This window comes from Myiozetetes cayanensis, unplaced genomic scaffold, assembly GCF_022539395.1.
Source record: "Myiozetetes cayanensis isolate MyiCay16 unplaced genomic scaffold, myiCay2020 scf7, whole genome shotgun sequence".
NCBI classification, from domain to species: Eukaryota; Metazoa; Chordata; class Aves; order Passeriformes; family Tyrannidae; genus Myiozetetes; species Myiozetetes cayanensis.
In genome coordinates, this window is record NW_026087964.1 from 47,926,504 (window position 1) to 47,949,571 (window position 23,068).

Sequence of the window (23,068 nt, forward strand, 5' to 3'; positions counted from 1 at the left end):
CTAAAGGAAGTTCAATACCCTCAAATTAAATTGCAGTGATACTGTTGTAGGTTATATTCAGCACAAGTCCAGCAAAGGTGTCAGCAGCCAAACCACCCCAGGCTGCCATATCACCTAAAGCAACTGTGATCTGAAGGGGCACCTCTACAGAAGGGGAGAGGGTTTTGTCTACATAGATGCCTCTTTTGAGAATGACAAATAATAGAGGTGCTTTTGACACTGCCTGGAAACTAGACAAAAGGGGCAGCAGTCTGTTTCATTTAGACAAGCAACTGTTTATAGCTTTTTTTTTCTCCCCCTCACCCCCCCCCCTCCCAAACTGTGGAAATTTTGCCTAGAAATAAAACCTTCAGGTAAATGGCATTGTGGCCATTTATTTCCTCTTGTTTGTTCTATGTCACTTATGTTTGAAAAGAAATCAGTTTTGTTTACTTTGCCCCCTGCAAGTAGTATGAAAATAGCTAATAAAGCATGAGTTAATGTTGACTTAGGTAAAAATTTAAGCTTAATTTTGTGAATAGATTTGCGTCATCTACATCAGGAATACACTGTAACCTCTAGAGTTAATAAAAAGCAGTGCACTTCAAGACAAAATGCAGACCTGAATTACCTTATTGCTGGAACTGAGTTTTTCAACGCTCTGATGCCTCTGGAAGTTGCATTCAGAGGTCCATAGAACCATTTCTAATACATAATTTTTTTTTTTTTTTTTTTAGCTCTAAGCAGTTAGAATGTAACTACAATGTTACAATTTCTGTACACAGAAAATGTTGACAGTGACTAAAAATACTGTTGTGTTTGGAGACATTCCCCTCTTTTGCAATGACTACAAGGTGCAAAGCAATAAAGAACTTTGGCCAGTATTTACACAACATCTGTCTTGTAATTTGGCTTTGTGCATCTGGATTGCTGGTAGTAACTGCGTGCAGGTATTGGAAAATAATTTTTTATACGTGTCTAATTGGCATTTAGCTTTATTTGTTTTCCCCACATTTCTCTCAAAACCCAAGGTATGCATAGGTATGCACACAGCTGGTCTGACTTTTGAGGTTGTGCTTTTGTTTGTGTTGACAAAGTAGTGATGGTCTCTGTACATCTCGTAAGATGGCTGCATCTTCGTAAAGTGAAGAGTTACTAGGCTCTTAAATAACTCTTAATAAACCTACCACAGCCCTCCTGGTGTCTGCTTCTATGCTGCCTCCTCCAGCACTGGGTGCTATGACTACTGGAAGTTGATTTAGTTCGTGTATTAATATATGTCGTACATGTGTGTGTTTGTCATTGTAGTGTGTATAGTTCTGAGTCAGATTTGTTCAGGGGAGAGGTGTGATAGGCTATACAGTCATATCATATCAGGGTCAGGATTTTGGATACCCGAACTTGGCTTTGGGCATGTTATTAAATTACAGTGACTCACTTCCTACCTTTTCAAGCTGTGGTTTCTTCATGTAGGTGATACTGATTTCTTTGTAAATGGTTTTTTGTAAATGGTTTTAAATATATTTAAATATATTAAATTTAAATATATTAAATATATTAAAACCATTGGGGGGGGAGGGCGGGACCCTAAAAATAACCAGGAATGAGCATTTGGTGAAGGTAAGAGGCAATAAAGCTATTAAGGAATTTGCTAGGAAAAGTTCTGTGTGAACTTGCACGTTGGGGGCATCTTCACCTTTTTCTCCATGCTCACTCTTTACATTGTTTAGGCCAGGTTTGTCTGTAAAGCTGGTGGGGTTCATTCCCTCTCTGTCCAGACTGGTTCAGTGTTCTCATACTTCCCTCATCCTCCATCTGCGCTTGTTTCCCTGCAAAGTGAAGGAAATGAATCTCTTTGAGTATAGCCCATTGAAACAGCCTGGGGATGCGGCAGCTTCTGCAGCTGGGATAGAAGATCTTGGGACTCTCTCTCATCCCAGTCTCGGCTACGAGCACAGCTAGGAGCTGAGACTGCTTTCTCAAAAGGAAATGCTGAGCATTCAGAGTATCGTGCTGTGTTGACAAACCTACCTATTTGTGTTTCCTGGCTCTGCACGCTGAGGTACTCGGAGGCTTCAATCAATTGTGTACGCAACTCAATTGCCAATTTGTTACTAAGGAAAATGACTAGCTCGGGTTGTTTCAGTTTGCTGTATCAAATGCTTGAATTAGATGTTACTACTTTACTGCTTGTAGCTGAAATAAGTGAATATTCGTATATCAGTTTCCTATGAGAGCTCAATGTATGCTCTGTTTTGTTGAGGTGAGGTTTTTTGTTTGGGTTTTAAAATTCTACTTTTATTGGAACAGCAGCTTCAGGAAAAGAAGAAGTATCATGGTGGGGCTGCACCTAAATAGTCTGAAGCTCAGGTAGGGTGGTTTGGGATGAATGAGATTGGCTCAGTGGCAGGAAGAGGACAGCCAGAGGAGGTCTAGCTGTCCTCTGGGACTGGAAGCTGCTAGTCCTGGACAGCACAACAGACATGGAAAATGACCCATTTGCAGTACTGCTTCCAGACCTTTTCCTTCACCTTATCTTGAAGCAAAGCATGCTTTCTTTGCCTTTATACTTTTCCTTAACCTACAGGCCAGAATGAGAAGACTTATGTCTTTGCATTGTGAAAAATGGCCAAAAAGAAATAATGAGTGTACTGATAGAGGATGTGGAATTCAGGTTTAGTTTTTTTCCCCCCAATTATCTTATTTTTATTTTATACTTTTCTGCTGCTTGTATTTGTGTTTTAAGCCCATTCTGTTTTCATATCCTGCTACACCACCACTTACGTAATTTTGGATGGTTTTAAAAATAGAAACTGACTTTGGGCATAGAAGCTGCAGTGGAGAGGACTGAGCCGGAGATAGAACAGTATTGATGAGGAGAACAAGACTGGACAGGAAAAGTAGAGAGTCATGGAGCACTTAATGTAGTTCAGAACTGAACGTGGGAAAGAGGTCCTTGAAGAGGTGTGTGCAGCAGAATTTCTCAGTCTTTCCACAAAGTCTTTTGGGCTCAGGAAGAGTAGAGAAAGAGAATCCTGTGAAACAAGGACCAATTGACAGTGTAAAGAAGAGTAGAAGAGAAGGGATAGGAACTGTGCCAGATGCATGTACCAAAGGGACAGTTAATGAAGATGTCTTGTTACTTCAATTCTATGGGCTTTTTAAATGTTGTGTGGCAGTGGTGGTCTACCAAAGACCTTAATGGTCTTTAATTTTTGTTGGGGGGAAAAAAGGTACTGGTTTTAAGAAATGAGCTATATCCCATAGAAACAAAAATGTTAAACTCCCAAAAGCTTTAATAGAAGAATTTAAGAAGTGACTACGATGAATAAATTTTGTGTGCTTTAAAATAAATCTGCTCCCAACGAATATTTTCATTAGACATCAGGACCTGAGTTTGAAGAGTCTGTGTGCATTTGGAAAGAGTTAAATTTATTTTTTCTAGGCTTGAGGGGAGTTACTGAAAAGTTGAAGCAGGGGAAATAGGGTCCAATTCATTCTTGTTTTTCTGTTTTCTAGTATATCAATTTCTATGGACTAGAGGAGAGGGACTTCAGTCTTTAGGGACTTTTGCTCCAAGCCGATTGGCAGGGCTTACAACTGCACCACCAGAAAGCAATAAAATAAATACACAGAGCAACAGTAACAGAAAGCAGATGTCTTGCTTTTGCAATTAAAGAACTGGAGAAGGCAGTAAGAAAACAATGGCAATTGACTGTGCATTGGGATGGAATGTATCTATCTTGCTTACTTGTCAAAATGAAAATGAAACATATATTAATAGCATCTTGCTTTGAAAATTTGGGTCATATGCGCTTAATTTTTCATTAGAGAACATCATACTAAGAGTCTTGCAAGATGGAGAAGACAGCTTTTCTCATTGTGTTCTCATGTCTGCTTTTCTATTCTGGATAATTCTATAAAATCAGTCAAGTCTCTGATTTAGCTGAGCAAGATGTGTGGAAATTGGGATCTCCTTTTTTCTTCCACATGTGTGTGTTTTGTATCAGGAGGGAAAAGGTATTACTGAGACAGTTATCTGTGAAATGTGGTTTAATGTTTTTTAGAGGCTGCACATAAAATGGAAATATATTTGACATCCTGTAGTCTATATCTGAATGTCACCATGAACTAAAATGGTAATTAGTCACCTGCACAGCATCTTCATTCACTGACTGTCGTACATGGAGCTTTTCTGCTGGTGATGTCTCAAGGCAAACAAGAAATAGGCTTTAGGAGAATACATTCTTTGTAAGTGTTAGCATAATGTGTAAATGTGTATGTATGCTTTGAGAGGTTTGCCTCTCCTTTCATCAGCAAGTTTGTTTAGCCACGTGAAAATGAAATACTGTAACAGTTTGTGTTGAGAATGGAAAAGTTATTGAAACTGGGGTGTATAGAAAAAGAAACAAGGACAGACTTCTGGTAGCTTCCTTCCAGTGTGATATTGGTTCAGGCAAAAGCTGTAGAGTTGAGAGGATGTCCTACTTGTTCTTTTTGCGAGAATGCTAGCTGACATATTTTAAGCAGAGTACACATCAGTGGCATGAAGGGGAGAAAAAAACTGTGTGAAACTTCATTTTAGTTTCTGGCTTGGTGCTCTTTCTGTCAGAGCTACTTAAAAACAAACAAGCAACAAAACAAACAACAAAACCCTTTGTGCTCTGACACAGACAGAGCTCCTTTTTGCCCTGGCTTCAAAAGCAAAATGACTGATTTGGCATAAAGTACTTTAAAGAAGGCAGTGAGTATTCTGGCTGAAATGTCTCTGAGTCTGAGCACAGAATGCTGCAGAGGAAATGCTTAGGCAAAAATTGTTCATCTGGGGTTTTGGAGTCAGGAACTTGTCAGCGCTGCTTTATATATATATATATATATACACAAAGCTCAGAAGTCCTGTGTTTTCCTGATTGTATTTCAGGATGTGAAATACTACACTTCATGTTGTCCTGATCACCGCTGTGCTTGTCAATGAAATACTGTACCGTGTATTCCCTTGCTGTGCTGGCTTGAATTGCACAGAAGGAAGTCTTGCTCTGTGAATAACCTACAGCATATTGCCATGGAAGAAACACCAGAGTGCCCATAGGAATCCTGAAAGATCTCCTTGCTAACAGTCCTTGCTAACATTGTGCACAAAGTTCTTGCACCTGCAGGGAAGGGCAGGTGGGAGGTTTTTCACACTGCCAAAATACGGGGCTAAAAACCGAAAAAGCTCTTGTAAGTAAGCTCTAGTTCTGAACTCTGACAATTTTAGCAGGCTTCTACTAGTGTGTTTGTGTTATTATAGGGAAGGTGAAATTATGTGGCTGCACTAGAGTTCCATCCCTCACAAGTCTTTAATTTAACCACACTTGTACATACACTGGTTTGTACATGCAGCACATTAACCAACCTTTTACTGCTTGTCCTGCTGCTGTCGTCCTTTTGGTTGAAAACTGGTGCCAAGTTGTTTAAGAATGTCAGCTGAGATGAAAAATTCAGTATGTGAAATATTGTCTGATCCCTCTACAATTAAACTCCTCTCAAAGTTTTTCTAGCATTTGTGTTAGTAGTTGCCCCAGCAGCTTTTAAGTGCAGTGCTGTGCTGTATGATGCTGCATCCCTAGCAACAAAGAATCCTTTTCCTCCATGAAGGCAAGACTGAAAATAAGATATGTGCAGCTCAAAATGCAGCACTGATCAATTCAATTCTGAAAACTGCATGTGAATTTTACAAGCAGGGTAACAGTAAATGTAGTGCTACATGTTCTGTTTTAAAATACATATAGTCTTTATAGAAGAAAAAGTTGGAACGCATTTGTTTTATGTTTGTGAATAGAAAATCTATGGCTGAGAAAGTACTATGCCTGTTTTTTGGTAAGGCTAATATTCCAGAGGAATGTTTTAATATTCTCCTGCAAATTATTTTATAAAAAGGAAAAGTATCAAGATTTTACAAGCTTTGCACCATTTATAGTTAGACCAAATAGTCTTACTTGGTGTCTGTGGAGAACTGAGACTTTTTCTCTGTTAAGTGTTTTGTAGATAATGAGGCAAACTTCCACCTTTTTATTGCTCACTGGAATAATTTAGTGGATATAAATTAAATTTTCCAGACTTAACTGAGATTATGTGTATGCCATCTCACCACCTTTCCATGTGCTTCAGATGTAAAGAGAATTTCTGTATGGTTACAAGCAAGCAGAACAAGACTGTCTTGGAGGCATCTGCAGAAGGGCTGCAAGATAATCAGGATATGTGTCCAGTTTTACTTCTGGTTCTAAGAGCAAATAGAAGGATTTTTGCTAAGCACTTCCAGATATTTTTAGGCTATGCAGGAATTTCTTTCATAATTGTCAAGAAAATCCAAAGTTAATGCTGGTGAGAGGTGTAAGTCTTCTCATGAGCAGCTGTCTTCTGCCAGTGGAGATTCCTGTGTCGCCGTAGCAGGCTGTGTTTCTGCAAAGGTGGGCCTTTCTAGGGCGTGACTGTAGGGGCTTAGGTCAGTGGTCTGTCTGCCTCTGTGTTTTGTCTCAAGTAATGCAAATAGAGTTTCTCCAAGGCAAGAGACATTTAAACAAAAAGCATGCATACAGAGATCTTTTCCTGATTATAATCTCCCAGTGAGCAACAGCATAAAAACTTTGAGCCAGGAGCTGCATCAGAATCGCATTCCAATAGCTATGGATCCTCCGTTAATTTAGCTAACCTCTTTTTTCTGAATGCCATTAAGCTTTTGATTTCTGTTGCATCCTGTGATAGAGTTCATGATTTCATTCTAAACCTTTTTCAACTAATGGATCTTGTTCATTGTTCCTGTTTCTTGTCTGCTCTAAAGAGCATTTCTGTTTCTTTGAGTCTGTTGAAAACTCAGAGAATTCATTTTTCTGATTTTTTTTTTTTTTTTCCCCTTGACAGAAGCTTGACAATCTCAGTTTTTTTGGTCCTTCAATTTAGTATGGTACAGTCTGATTACCCAGTCTGTAAATGGAGGCCTGGCTTGAGACCCTGTAGTCTAAGTCACCTTTTACAGTCTACGAGGTAATCTTAAGTTTAAACTTCTGGTGAAGGATCAGGACGCTTGACTAGATTAAGTATTTAAAGCGAGTGGATCTGAGCCAGACTTGCAGCTGAGGTTTGTGGCTGTAAAGTTACATTTGTAGGCACTGATAAAATTCTTTCATTCTGGTTTTCCACACTTGTTCTGCTCAAAGCCATATTAAGCTTTGTGCAAAACATAATGTTTTGTACCTCTTTACAAATAACAATTTGCCATTTCCAAATGCAACTTAAGGATTTTTATAATATTATAGCTATTTCCACCCCTAGCCCCACCCCAACTCCTGTTCCTTCAACTGTTGTGCCTTTGGTTGTGTAAGAAAGAAGAAAAGGAGACTGTTGCTGCAAAAAAGAACTTTGTCTGAGAGATTTGGAAACTTGAACAGCTTTATATCAAGTTTCAAATAATCACTGCAGTCAGGAGGATTACACACACTCTTCTGGCAAGCTTTATAACCATAATAAAAAAAGCAGTCATGCTACAGGTAAGATGACCTTTTTTGGCTCAGGTGGTGTATCACAGGAGGCTGTACCGACTTTCTCAAATCCACCTTTCATACTTCATGAAAATTAAGGCTGTTGAAATAAGACTTTCTTGACCAACAGTTATATTTTTCCATCTAGGAAAAATTTCTGTTTATCTTGTGTTAAAATGTGGCCAAGCCTGCAGCAGTTTCCTTTGAAGAATGCTGACTTGTAGCATTGTTTAAATTTATAGTCATGACTCTTTTAGTCAAAAAAAAAAGTTTCATTCCCAGTATGCATGGTCCTTTGGGTAGCTGGCAAAGCACACTTGGAGGAGAAAGTCACAGAAATGCAGCGAGTGTTAGGGAACTCCAGGGCATTGCAGTGAGCATATTCCACTGGATATTGGGTTATGCTTTACAGATATTTTTGTGGTACAAAGCTAAAAGTGGCCCTTCAAAAAAAAAGGCGCATGTAAGGAAGAGGGAATCTTTCTTTGAAAGTGTTGAAATAACTTCTAGGAAAGCTTTTATAGTTTATGTTCCTGCCTCCTCACACTTTTCAACAGAAACCCACTTTTGTCCTGTTTTGCAAAATAAAAATCATTAGGACATTTAACTGTTTACACAGATCCTAAGAGAAAGTGTACTTGTGTGCCAGAATAAGTCTGTACCACCACAGGGTGGAGGAACCACAAAGAAGGCCAGAGTTTTATGTTTGAGCAATGAACAATCCATTACATGCTCTAAAACTACAGTGAATATAGTTTTCTTTTTAGTCAGCGCTTAGGTTTTAAAAACCAGATATGCAAGTTGGACAGATGGACGTTTGGAGATGTGCTATATGGACATTTGCTATATGTTTTTTAAACACTTTACATGATAGCTACTGTATCATGCCAAATATGCAGGAATGATGTTGGGAGATGGAATGCTTATTCTGCCTGTTTTGCTTGTCTCACTGATCTTTAGTGTAGATTTTGTATGGAAACCTGTATGTAGATTTGGAAGGAGGTGATGCACTCTAAACTATTCAGTGGAATGGAGAAATACAGGGATATAACAAAATCTAGGGCTCTGTTCCCTTTTCCATAATGGAGGAAAGACTGTCTTTTGAGTTTGGAGCTTTTGAGTCCTTTGGAGGAGAAAGGGAATGTTAACTTCCTTTATGAAATAGAGAAACACTCAGTATCAGAAAAGCTATAAAATGTTGGCTTCAGGGCTTTTAAAAATTCTTAGGCTTTCACACCAGTATTGTTTTTATTATTTCCCCTGCACCCCCCCCCACCAAGTCATAGGTTATTTTATGTGGACAACATTGCTAAAACTGATAATGCATGTGTGTTTAGGACTTTATTTTAATCTCTCACTGGGAGAGCATTTTGAGGACAGATACTTTGTGCAGGTGGTGGTAATACAATAATAAAATAATGTGTTGCTTGATGGTGGAGTCTGCTTTGAATCTGGCAAACTCAAAAATAACTTGCTCAATACTGATAAAGTGACACTTACTGCACTTCCTATTCCTATGTGGAACATCCCTGAGTTGTGCAAGTTTTAAATTCTTGAAGTTACAATGGTTGTGAAATAAACAACTAGATACATATTATAAATGTCTCTCAGTCCTGATAAAATTGATTCTCCAACAGAGAAGATGAGTCAATATTTATGTTAAAAAAACCAAAACAAAACAAGAAGCCCCCTCCCCCCCTTAAAAACCCCTGTACAAAACCCACCATAAATTTCTAGTTCCTGCTCTGATATTTTTTTTTCCTTTTCCTTTAGTTCCTTGGTATAGCGTTTCTTGGGATTGGATTGTGGGCATGGAATGAGAAGGTAAGCTGAATATAGCACCAAACTTTGTTTTTCCTCTTTATCTCTTTTTTTCTGATGAAATGTTGAAATAGTAATATGCTATGTATTTTGTGTCCACAAACATTTTCTACTGAAACAGAATCAAGCCTCTCTGTCAAATAAAACCTTGGCTTGGGTCACCTAGAGGAACATCATTGGCATTTTTCCCAAGAATACCTTGCCAAGAAGTCATGGCCAACACTCGCACATAAAATAACCATTTCGGTCCTTGCACACTCAAACTGCAGCTCAGATACCAGAACCCTTTACTGAGGCAGTACTGACAGTGTGTCTCCATGCTGTGTGTCCCCAGGAAATGGAGAGGGAGCCTACATGTCTTATAGAGCAGCTTCCTGAAAATAGGCCTCCTTGGCTTTACCCTAACATAGCTTGTTACTTGCTGTTCCTGTTAAAAATACAAAAACAAAAAAATGAGCAACAAAATGAACCCTGAAAACCAAGGCAAACCTTTGGGGAACACTCTCTGTTCCAAGACTGTAAAATCATCTTCGAAATGAGACGTGTGTGTGTGTGAGGAGCGGGCAGGGAAAGAGAAAACATTTGTGAACCAAAGCCCAGTTCTCAGTTTGCTTGCTGCAGAAGTTGGGAAGAAGATAAAATATCAAGACATAATATACAAAACAAGTCAGTATGTCTGGGGTTACTGGATGAAGAGTTGGCTTGCTAAAAGACAACAACTAAAATGAAAGCCAGAGTTTCCTTTTCTTCTTTGTTTAAAAAATTGAAAATAATAAAACCTGGCTGATAACAATGGAGCTATGAAGTTCAGTTACATAATAGTTTTTTCTTCTTTTAATGGAAAACACTAAGTTACAAATTGATGTTCACTTAAGTCATTATAACTGGTGCTTGCAGCAGAAGAAGTAACCCAGTATGAAGTTTTAGAAATTAAAAATTCACATAAAATTTTGCTGGTTCAAAGTTGAGGTGTTAACTTAAATCTTGATTGCTCTCTGCATATGCCTTGAATGTAAATAATACAAATAGTAATGGGATATTAATTAACTCACACCTATATATATGTATATTTACATACCATATGATAGCCTGATAGTTTGATAGCTTGAATAGGCTTGGAAAGAGGTGCTGTGTCTATTTCCATTCAGCAAAGGTGCAAAAACATGTAATTTTTAATAGTATGAGCATAATCTCAGAGTTTTGTACCTGTGTCTAAGCCAAAGAGAACAGCATTATTTTGGAGTGACTTTCTAGAAGAGATTTAGACATTTTTGTTTCATTGCAGTAGGTAACAGAAGTGATTCCTCTTTAGAATCAATGAGCAGGCAAAGGAAAAACAGCTATAGTCTAGTGTTTGAAGTCTAAAGTATGCCAGTCCTACAGCTAGAAGGTGTTCTGGCAGAGTAGTGGTTTTTTTAGGGTTTACGTATTTTCTATGTTGGAAAGCATGCACCCTTTCCTAGGAAAAATGTATTCAATTCATAGTTGCTAATAGCCAGAAGCCATAGCTCATGTTTTTACTTGAGATTTGGACATCTGTTACCAAGTCATCTTAAACCATTCTTAATCAGATTCTGAAAGTGGAAGAAAATGCCACGTTGTTTTTAAGACAAGCAAATAAAACCACCTACAGTGGTTTAATATGTGTTAGCTCAGGCTCCATATGCAGTAGGTTTTCCTTTAGAAATTAATAAATAAAATACTCTTTATTGGTTTAAAGCACAGTTTTTTCCTTGAAAATGAGCATCTTTTCCCAGCTTTTTTAGCTGTTGTGTGCTGCAGTGCTTAGCGTGGACTGTTTCAGTTCATGGCTGTAACAAACAAAATACCATATAGGTGTTGCTGAACCACAGAGCTCCTGAGCACAGACAGATTTGAGTTCTTGCTACAGTTTTGTAGCAAGAGGTATGGAAAAATGGACTTGTGTCAAGCTAATTTGAGTCCTTTATTTCACTCAGCTCTCTAGAGGACAGGCATTGGCCAAAAGCTGCAGTCAGCAGGATCAGGTTCCAGATACTCATAGGCTCTATGTAACTTAGTGGGGGGCAGATGAGTTAGATCCCAGAGTTGTTCTTACTGCAGATGATGATTTAGAGATGAAAGCCAAGTAGGTGACGCCCAAGGTTTGAGAGATCTGTATCTTAACTGAAAAGCACTTCTCTAGTTAGACTGATTCTTGCCTAAGCCTGGACTGGATATCCCTTAGGCATTGTGGGCTGTTGTAAGACAACAAAGCAGCTTGTCAGAGAAGGACACGGGGGTCCTAGTGTTCACAAAGTTGAACGTGAGCCAGCGCTGTGTCCTTGCACAAAGAAGGCTAATCATGTCCTGGGCTGTACTGGAGTGTTGCAAGTCGAGGGAGGGAATTCTCCTCCTCTACTCAGCACTGGTGCGGCCACACCTAAGCCAGTTCTAGGCACCCCGGTACAAGAGGGATGCTGACATACTGGAGAGTCCAGGAAAGGGCTGCCTGGATGATTAAGGGACTGGATCATCTCTTCTACAAGAAAAGACTAAGAGAGCTAGGAGTGTTCAGCCCAGAGAAGAATAGGCTCAGGGGAATCTTAATGTATGTAAATACCTGAAGGAACACTTATTTTTTTACTGTGAGGGTGACCGAGCACTGGCACAGTTTGCCCAGAGATGATTTGGAGTCCTCCTTTTTGGAGATTTTTCAAAAAGAGTCAGGACATGGTCCGAGGCAGCCAGATCTGGGTGACCAGATGACCTCAGCCTTCTGCGAAGACTTGCTGCTGCCCAATGAACTAAGTATTTATCAAAGTTGAACTTGATGCTGTTGTTGTATAATGTATAAACATAAATTTGTAAGGTTTTTTTGCAGGAGTGGGTTTTCAGAAGGACTCCTACTTCATTTGGTGGTGGGGAAGATTTTGATTTACTTCTGTTTTGAATTTTGTGACTTTATATCCAGCTGTGTGGTTTTATAGCCTGGTCATAAACTTGTATATACTTTTGCTACTTCACAGAACCTTTTTAAGGTAAAAAGATAGTGTTCTAGGCCACATTAAAACTGCAGGACAAAAACAAATAATCCACACTTTATAGGATTTCCGTTTGCTGCTGGCTAAAACTAGTTTGTGGTAGATTTGTGAACTTGGTGGCTAGTTTTTTTTTTTTGGTTTTTTTTTTTTTTTTTTTGCTAAGTTGGCTTGAATTCTCCCCTTTAAACTTTCTTGTAAAGAAGAAAAGCACAATATACAGTCTCGTGACCTTCCTTACGGCCTTTGCAGGGAGGCAAAAGAGCTCATTTGTCAAATAGGCAATAGAATTGGCTTGACAGCCAGTCAGCCAGCCCTAAACAAAAACTGGGCAATTAGCATTCTGAGTCATGAACCTGAAAGAGAGCTGGGGTGGGTGGGGGCAATAAACTCAGAGGATGAATAAAGCGATCTATACATGGTTGTACTGTATAGCTCACAGCCTCACAGTGTTTTCAGGCATGCTAGACTTGGGCTTGTACCATAAAATAGTTCATCTATGGCAGCTAATTTCCACCCTTCTCCCTGCAACAGTGACATGAACACTGTTAACATAAAAAGAATCTGTACTAAGCCCCAGCAACTTAAACTACCTTTGCTCAGCAGCAGGGGAAAACATTTATGTTTCACTGGTTTTTTTTTAACCACTTCAAGTCATGCCTTCTATTGACTTTTTAAAAATAAACTAGACTTGTACAAAATGTCTATTTCCCTCCTTTGTTGTATATGTTAGATACTGAGATCTCTAAGGCTGTTCATGGTATGATGCCAGTAGGTGCTTTGGAAAATAAGTTTCCTGGCTACCTGCAGGAGATTTATATTCAAGAGTAGTGAGCCTAATGATGAATTGCTGTTATGTCTTCTGTCCGTGGGGACAGACTTTTTAGAAGGAAAGAACTGTGGTTTTGGGGTAAACTCCTTAGGAGGTAGCAAAAGTAGAGATACTAAAGTAGGGAAGAAATCTGCAGATCCTTGCAAATTTTGTTGTTTGTGTATTAAGTTTACTAAAATGAAGAGGGAGAAGTGGAAGAAGTTGATTATGTGCATAAGTTTGGTTTCTAGGCTTTCCCTGTTGAATCAGCATAAGTGGAAGACACTCCAGCTCAGAACAAGTGGGCAGTTTGGAGTACCAGTATGGTACCTCTGTGTGCCAGCATAGTATTCTTAGTGAGCAGGAGCTCTAAATCTGGATCTCAAGTTTTAAGATAGACTTTTACTTGTTAATATAAGGTGAGGCCTGCTTTGGTGTTCTGGGACAGGCCAAACTCCCTACATAGAAACAGTCACAATTTGTCAGACCAAGTCTGTCTCTCCTTGCCCTGAAGTGAAAACCACAGTTGTTTTCAGGAAAAAATTCTCACTTCTCTTGCTGTCCCAGTGAGTGGCAGACATCAAGAAGGAGTGATACACTACTCACTCCATAATTGTTTTATATACATGTCTATCACACAGTTCTTCTAAAAACTATTGCCAACAAGGAAACTGTGTGCATATCCTGTGGTTCCTTATGGGTTGAAGGATACCCAAAGCATGTATCTTGCCTCTATGTCAGGGCTGTGTGTGGATTTTACATGATTGGGGAAGAGAGTGAGGGAAACTAATATTTACTGTTACATTTTGTTTAAATTTCAGTACATAAAGATGAGTAATCTGAACAGGATCCTAAACAGTTTACTAGTGTTCCAACACTTTATAGCCCTGAATCCTGAAAAATCTAAAAATTTGTATCTTGTAATGTGTTTATGCCATTTATTCACCTATTGAACTCCTCTTTGTCAGAGCAAGAAACAAAACTAGTTGTTCTCCTTTGTTAGACACTGTTGCTTTTACTGCTTGCTGTGGGATATGCAAAACCAACAAAAATCAAGGAAATAAGATTTGTAAACATCCCCCAGCTAGTTTCTTGCTTGCAGAGACAAAATTCTGAAGTAGAATTAATTTGGCATGTTTCAATGACTATTGTTCCATTCCCCATTCTCATTCAGATGCGCAGCATGGGGAAACTGCATGGATTTTATGACTAACAAAGCAGAGAGACATTTTTCCATTTTAAAATCATGCATTTAGAAATACTCTTATTTACCATCACCCCCACGTGTTCCTGTTTGCCAGTGGTTCTAAGTCCCGCAGACAAGCCTGTGAAAATGCTAAACCTCTGTTTGCAAAGAAGAAATGTTTCAAAAGATCCTGTGTCAATGAATCTTTTTTTGATCTTCTGGGCTTTTTGATTTGTCCTTCCAGTAATGGAATTCTGCAGCAGAGAAGTTTTTTTCCCCCCTCTTGGAGGAAATGGAAAATAAAAAGTAGCTGATTTCTCCCATCCTACTGTTGTGTTGAGTCTTGTTCCTTTATACGCATTCCTGTGGGCCAAATTCCATATATTCTCACAGTGTATTACTCATTTGTTCCCTAGGATGACGCTTCTCCTAAGGTGTCTCTGACTCAGCATGCCTTGAATTTTCATTACGGGATCAGCTTTTCAAAATTGCTGCTGCCTGGTGTTTCAGTTGGTGCCATTCTCTTACCCTGCAGTGTGGTACTGGGCCTGCTAAATCAGCAGCTGTTCACAACAACAGACAGTCTGGAAATCTCACTAGTTTGTTAGTGCACTTGTGACTCACTTCTCTTTGGCCTCATTAGGAACCCAGGATTGCATCAGATTGTATGGATGTGACAGCACTGAGGCACTGCTCCAGCCAAGGTGACTGTCTTGCTTTGGGTTCAGTGTTCAGAGGCTGTACCTGCTAAATGCAGACGGTGTGGACCAATAGGACACGAAATGGTGTTGAAGTTCCAGCTTGTAAACTCTACAGGTTTTGAAAGGTTTTGAATTCTCTTCAGCTTAGTTCTAGGGTGATCTCATGAACTTGAATGCCTGCTAGTGGTTGGAGCATGAGTTATGTTCCAGGGGCACATCTTCATTTGTAAGTAATCTAGTCTGTGTGCTCTGGGACTGGTGTGAACTGAAGCACAGCTGGTGCGTGATCACTTCAAATGAACTGCTGGATCTGAAATATTAAAGTAGATGTGCACCAAAGGCAGGAGCTGGAGACAGGAACCTGTCTCTGGAAAGTAGTACAAGTTGTTCTGATGATCTTAAAGAGTGCAAAATGGAGACGGGGTGAGGTGTGCACCCTTATTGCTTTTGCATGGGACTGTTGCTTTTGTATTCTTTACTGATGGGATAAAGGTAGACAATTGCGCAGCTATAATATCAGGAGAGGAATTCTTTAGTTCCTGTGTTCAAGACCAGCAGTTTTCCTTGGCCTTGAGCAATACATGAGATCCTACTTGTAGTGCGGAGAGCTCTGGCCATGGGGAAAACATGGCATGACAACAGAGGACCTGTCAGGAATTTCTCAGACTTTTTCTGCCTGTGCTCACATACCATAAGGAGAAGACTCTAGTTCTGCAGGAGCTTCTGTTAGGCCTGGCCTGGTTGTCTCATATTTCTTTGTGGGGTAGAAGGCACCCTTTTGTTGGAGAAAAGAACAGGTCCTACTGTTTTATTTGACTTTCTCTGCTGAATTTGGGGTGGGGTAGAAATATGAGGTCAGTCTTTCCTGTTCCATCCATGCATGGTTGCATCCTAGTGGTTGAAGTGAAATACATTTCACAAATAAAGGAACTTTTTTCATAACTTCACTGTTATGTATTTTAGTTCACTTATGGATGATACTTTTGTTGTTTCACTACCCCAAACAAATTTTGACTTGTGTTGGATTAAAAGATTAATTAACAACTCATGCACTGTTATGTACAACAAGGAGGGTGGAGGAACAGAGCAAACAGATGATCTGGAGATTAACCAGGGAACATGTCCTACTGGCTCTCCTTGTGGGACTACAGCAGAGCCCTAAGTTGACACCATAGGGAGAAGAAAAATATTTGAGTGTGAAGCTTTTTACAAACAAAGTGTTTCCTGCCAAATACAGATTACACACGTGCCTAAACTACTAAGAAAGTGATGTGCACGTACCTCAAATATAACCATGCTTCCAAAATGAGAATGTCTGTTTAGAGGAAAAAAAATAGTTCCTCCTTTTAGAAGTTAAGGTATCAGAATACCTGCAACTATTTAACGGTAAAGGCTGAAGTGGGCAACTGCAGTAGCATTGCTGAGGAAAAATACCTTGCATTTGTAGAAAGCCTGACGCTAAACTGTTTACAAGTGATTTGTTTAGATCTTGCATTGATGCAAGAGAGAAGTGGATAGTCACCATATTCCACGACTGACTGCTCAGCCTGAGGATTCAGAGCAGATCACTGGAGGATGCAGTGTTAGAATATGAGATTCTTGATCCTCTGCTCAAACACCTTTGGAAACTTTTCCTTCTGCTTTTGGCTAAAGATGGGATGAAGACAGAATTGGTCACTACCAGCTGTTTTTACATCTCTGTCAAACTTTCCCTTGCAGTAGCCATTGCAGCCAAACAATACTGAATATTGCGGTAGTTGGTACATTAGGCGTTATAGAAACCTGTGGTGGATAGGAAGAGTATGTGCCTAGAGGACTGTATGTTTAGTTCTTCTTAACAGTATAAAGCAAGAGAATATTCCGCAGTCGTTGCCCTGCTGCTTGAAGCAAAATATGCTTTTCTTCAGGGTATTGCACCACTGTATCTTCAGAGACATTATCTGTAAGTGTCCAGAAAACAAGACTGAAAAACTGTTTTTCAAGCAGTAAGCAACAGTCTTCTATCAGACTACCCCTGTGCATCTCTAGCTGTAACCACAGAGCATTGTCTGTGTTTCTCATTCCCGCTGCTGGCTATTGTTTTATTGCCAAAGCCTCTCTGAAGATTGTATATCCTGAGATATCCCTCCAGAATACTGATAACTTGGGGTTCATATGCAGTACAAATGAGAATTACACAGTATGTGCTTTGCATTGTCAGGATGTATGATTTGGGATTTATCCAAAGTAGGCTTATGATAGCCATGTGTGCATTAGCAACAGATGCACATAAGATGCTTTCTAAGGATAGCAAACAATGGCAGATAAAGCTTGTGTTGTTCTATTTCAGTGCATGTCAGATCCTAGCTACCCTGAGGAGCTGGAACCTGGAAGAGATGAGAGATGGGATAAGTGACTTGTGCCAGGTGGCCGGCCAACAAGTGGCATGCCATGGTCCTAAGAGCCCGGTTGTGCTAGAAAATCAAGTAAAGTGGGGAAGGGTTCAATAAATTTTATTACCATTGACTTTCATGGCAGTGTGGCAAAATGCAAAGTAGTGTGTTTCTTCCGACACTTCTTTGTATTATGACTAGTTTCTCTAAGAGTACTGTCCACAAATGTGAGCTGAATTTCAACTGGATTTCTTTTCATTTGAATTTTACTATTTTCATATGTGAAAGAGGTTGATTTAGCATATTAATTTTCTTTGGGTTTTTTGTTGATTTATTTAGTTTTGTGTTTTTTTGAAAGAAAGATCAAGTGTCATATAAAGAGACACTGAAATGGCTGTTCATCCATCTTGGATTTTTTTTAAGTTAATACAAATAGTACAAAGGCAACATCCTTTCTCCAGTGACTGTTTTTACACTCTACTATTCTATGGTCCATCAACTTCAAATCAGCTAATATTAAAAGAAAAGACTAGTAGTGCTTGCTTTAAGTTAGAATTTATTCTCATGTTGTGGTAACTATATAGGCACAGAAGAAAGGACTTTAAAACTTTGTGAAGACATCATTTCAGTAGGTTTTTTTTCCCTTGAGGCAGAGCTCACGCTTCCTGTCTTGTTTATGGCCATAGCCAAAGGCCCAGATTTTTTCAAAGGTTTGTGTGTTACTGGATTATACTGTTTATATTGCTTGTTAGCCAGAAAGTTGTCTTGGATTTCCTTTCTATGACAAGTGTAGCGAAGCGAAAGTCGTGGGAAAATTTTGCACGAGTTGATATAAGTGTTAATGGCAGGTAAGTGTTCATTTCATCCTGGTGTGTACCATCTCTTCACTGAGATGGTCCCAGAAGAGGGGACGGGCCACCTGGTTTCCTTTGATAGCAGTCCTGGCTTTGAGTTGTGTTATGTCATTCCTTACATCTATTTTTGCATTTTTAATGAATGACAGTAAGGCTAGTACTATATGTAATGTAGGAGGAAAGTGAAGAATCTGATTTTTTTTTTCTTCTTTTCAATTTTTTTTCATCCCTCTCTGTCAGGCAATAGTCTTCTGTAGTAGGAGGGAGAAGAATCCGCTTTGAGAATGTCATTCATGCTGTTAGATTCTTGTTTGTACTTTAGGATTGAGTTGTACTCAGGTTTTTCTTTTGCTTTTAGCCTGCTGGCCTTTTGCTAAGGCTCCTTGGTGTGTGCATTGGAGAAATTCATGTGTACATTTTATCTATTCTGTCCTTGTCTGCAGAATTAAAAAGCTTTGAGTACTGTGCTCATTTACTACTTGCTCAATGTCAGTTTTGCTTGGGAAAGTCTGTGAAAGTGGTTGCAGACTACGTGAAGTAATGTGTTAGAAATATTGGTAGCATGACAATTGATATGTTTTGAGTGGCCCAAAATTGATTTATATATATAAAATAATCACAGTTCTAAAGCCACAGTTGTGAACAGTCATCTATTAAAAATGTTAATATCAACCTCTGGAAATGAGGTTATAATAATTTCCTTCTAAATTATTGCTATTTTGGGACTGTTTCAAAGAAACAAAGGGGATACAAACAGGAAAAAGGAAAAGTATGAAGAACCTAATAATTCTGCAAATAAGGAGCTGTAGGTGTAAAGGTCTATATTATTGCTGCTTTTCAAGCCACAGAAATAATCAGGAGTTAGTAGGAAGCAGTAGTCCATAGTGCTCAGCCTGGGTTCAGGCTTCTTTGAGGAAATGCAGCAGAGTGCTTTGCATTGACCTACAGCACTAGGGAGGGGAATGAAGAAATAGTAACACTTCAGCAATTTTCTTCTGCCAAAAGGCCTTAGGAAACTGTAAGTGTTCCTGTGCAAACACACTGGAATAAGGGAGACTTTGTACTTGCTTCTTGATATGACCCATCTGTTCAGCATCAGCCAAGGGATTACTGGCATCACAACCCAAGCTCTGCTTCTAAGGCGAAAATGGCATTACAAGCAGACTGTGCTGACTGTCATATCTAAAACACAGCATATGTGATTTAACATATGATAGGTCTAACCTAAGTTAGTGTAAACCATATCCCAAGACAAGTCCTTAGACTGTCTTATGTCCCACTAAGAGACTTTACATTATTTTCAAATTTTTCCTCCTAAGTAATTAGTCAGTAGCCACATTATTTCTAGAATGAGGTTTTGGCAGTGGAAATGCCTGAATCTGAATTGACCAGGTATGTAGTTTGTCCAAACTGGGTGTAAAATTTTTTGTTGCAAGATGCTGCAACCTAGGACATCACTTCTAATTTCTGATGATTGTGGTAAATACTGAGCAAAAATGCTAAATTCAGGGTGGTTTTATTGCTATTGACTGCTTTTCTGTCATAGCATGTGTAACTGTATAAATGATGTATATGATATGTAAAACACACCTCAGCATGGGTAATGAGATTGAGTTAAGTTTTGTTCAGATATCTATTCTGACTTTCTGGAAGACAACTCCTTATAGCTACAGAAGCAGAAAATGCTCTATGGGTTTCTCACAGAAGACTCTAGAAGCACGTTTTATTGTTCATTCACATGTTGATTTAGAAACATTGTACATAATAGCACTTTTTATCTCTTTTGGAATGCAAATATTTTCTTAATTGTGTTTTCTTGCTGTAATTCAGAACATTTATTTTGCTGTAGCCTTCTATCTTTTCAAAAAGAAAAATGCAGGCAGAATTTGTACAACTGAAAGCTAAACGTGCTTACTATCCCTTGGCATTGTCTCTTTCCCAGGGAGTGCTGTCCAATATCTCCTCCATCACCGACCTGGGAGGCTTTGATCCTGTTTGGCTCTTCCTAGTGGTAGGAGGAGTAATGTTCATATTGGGATTTGCAGGATGCATTGGAGCTTTACGAGAAAATACTTTTCTCCTCAAATTTGTAAGTAGCCTTTGCAACTCTGGCGTACATCATTTACACCAGCATGTCATGTTATCTGTTCTGCTTAACTGTGTAAAGCTTTTAAAATGTATTTTGGGGAGGAAATACATTTGTGTTATCCTGAGTGAGAGTACCACAAAAGCACTTAACTTTTAACACTTTACAGCTCTTCAGTCTGTAGTGCTTACTGGTTGTGTTTTCTTAAGGTTCAAAACTGTTGGTGGTAAGAATCATAATACGGAATATGGATATAGCCTAATATTTTGCTTTCCTGTCACAAAAAGAGAATCTGTGTATTCAACTTGGAGGCCATCATAAGCTGCCTATGAAATATGAGGGATGTAGATACACCCCTGAATGTGACCCATGCGGCTTCTGCTGTGCAAGTGCCCCCCATGGTACAGAGGAGATAGGACTTTTAGGAGGGTTTGCTTGCTGATATCCTCAGTCTGTGCTGTTTAGCTGATTTGGAAAGGCTTCATTGGTTACTTTCAGTGCTGGGGCCTGAGAAGGAAGAAGGGAGGAGAATGTGCCCAGGATGTGTAAAGAAAATGCAGCTTGTCTTCTAGAACTCTATGCTGGACTGTTGGTTAGGAAAGGAGTTGCTGATATGCAAACATACCTCAGTGTGCAGAACTCCTTTGGCTAAGTAGCTTGGTTCTGTTTTTTGAAAGCCTTCCTCCTGTGAGCTTTGAAGATGAGGATGATAGTTCCATTTTAGATAAATTTAAGATTTATAATAAAAATGTAAGATTCTTTCCTCCACCACGCCCACTTCCAGAGGTGGGCACATCCTGGTTAATAGTTGTGTCTCATAGCCATTAACAGTTAATATATGCATGAAAATGCTTTCAGGTAAATAACTGCCTCCAAGTGACACATTTGGCTCCCACAGACGTGTTGTATATGGGGAGGAGGCAATTGAGAGTTACAGTTCTTGAGGCATTTATAAAGCAGCTTGTAACACTTTTTTTTTTAGTCTTCCTTGCTTCTCTTAGCTTGCCTAAAATGAACCCATCTGCTGTACCAGAAATAGCTCCCCATACAGCAGCTGCAGGAGAAATTAAAAATGCATCTGAACACACACAGAGAGCATATTAAAATGAAACTCAAAGGCGCAGTTGCAAAAGGGATGGACTTCCAGTATACCAGGACCCCCTGTGTGTTCTGAAACAGTGTAGACTCAGTGGAAATGCTTAGAGAAAGTGGCAGATCATTAGTAATGCCTTTGGCATCCATTGCATTTGCATTAATCATAGCAGCCTCATTTGGTTTTAATGTGGATGTGAGTCATTTCATAGACATTCCGCTCTGACTTAGTCATTAATTAAGTTCTGCTGTTACCAATTTTTGCTTTGTCTGCTTAGGCAAAGCTTTGCCAGTGAGAGTAGCTGAAGAAGAAGTTATGTAGAAAGCATTTTACTGGCACTATTTGTTGTTCATGCCTTTGAAAATATTAAGTGCCTCTGTAGAAATTTAAGATGGGTTTTCAAGGGCCTAATATGTGATGACTATCCATTTTCTTGAAACTTACAGTGAATTCTTTTGGACCTCTTTGAAAATCCTAGTGAAATGTCCAAAGTTTGAATTTGTTGGCATTTCTGTTATTTGTTAGACTAGAATTAAGATTTCTGTACTACAGCCCTAATAAGAAATGGTGTATTTTTAATTTAAACTTTCCTGTGTGCTAGAATGGCTTGAACTTGCACTGAAACAAATAAAGCTTTATCACTGGATACAATTATGAGCCTTGGAAAAGATTTTGGTCATAAAGGAAAATAATTTTAACCTTTTTTTATTTTCTTCATAGTTTTCTGTATTTCTTGGAATTATTTTCTTCTTGGAGCTGACTGCTGGTGTTCTAGCATTTGTTTTCAAAGACTGGATAAAGGACCAGCTGTATTTCTTTATAAACAACAACATCAGAGCATACCGAGATGACATTGATTTGCAAAACCTCATAGACTTCACACAGGAATATGTAAGTTGGACTATGTTTATTTTTTGTAAAACTTACTTTAAAGAAATAGTTCTAGCATATAATACTTGTGAATGTGTGTATATATATGTATATTTGTCTTTACAGAACTTTTACAAATGCACAGCACCTGTGAATAGTGGTTTATTTGTTGACATATGACCTAGTAAACCAAGGTGGAGAGTAGGGGTGGCTTATGCTGGAAGACTTAGTGTGGCAAATGCATTAAGTTGAAATATTTTATTGTGGGAGCTATCACACCTGTTAAAAAAATTATTCCTTTTCTAAGTTTAATTTGGTCCTAAGATGAACGTTGGTGTAGTTTTAGCAACATTAGAGTTGCTACACCAGACTGCAGAGTGGCAGAGATATTTGGTTGGTCCAAATGAAACTACAGTGTTATTTCCTCTGAAGTAGACTTAGTGGAATTGGGCCACTCATAGAGTTCTTGTGACTCTAAATTCTCTAAGTGATTCTTGTTCTCTAAGTGACGCTACATCTGCACTTAGGAGGGAGGGGTGAAGCCAGAGATGCACCTGCTTGTGAGAGTTAAGCTCTGTAACTTAACAGTGTGTGTAAAGGAGAATTGCACTGGTTTTTGCACACACATTATTCTGTCAGTACCTTCTTGCTCCAGAACTTGGTTCTGGCCTGTGTTGATGAACTCTTCTTTGCATTTGACCCTGTGTGGCTAAGATGGTTAAGTGTTGGTTGACTTCATGTTTACTAATTTTTGTGCATTCTGCAATTAAGGTAGTTTC

At 39.0% G+C, this 23,068-nt stretch overlaps 1 protein-coding gene across 2 annotated transcripts in view; it reads left to right on the forward strand.

The window, feature by feature from the left end:
• TSPAN5 (tetraspanin 5) overlaps window positions 1-23,068 on the forward strand; it is an 86,455-nt gene that overhangs the window by 51,083 nt on the left and 12,304 nt on the right. For both annotated transcript variants that reach the window (XR_007631850.1, XM_050338510.1), the window contains exons 2-4: window positions 9,270-9,320; window positions 20,183-20,329; window positions 22,140-22,310. Coding sequence is in view for 1 of the 2 variants with exons in the window: in XM_050338510.1 (XP_050194467.1) it covers window positions 9,270-9,320; window positions 20,183-20,329; window positions 22,140-22,310 (369 nt within the window). In the remaining variant the exon portion in view is untranslated. The remainder of the gene's footprint in view (window positions 1-9,269; window positions 9,321-20,182; window positions 20,330-22,139; window positions 22,311-23,068) is intronic.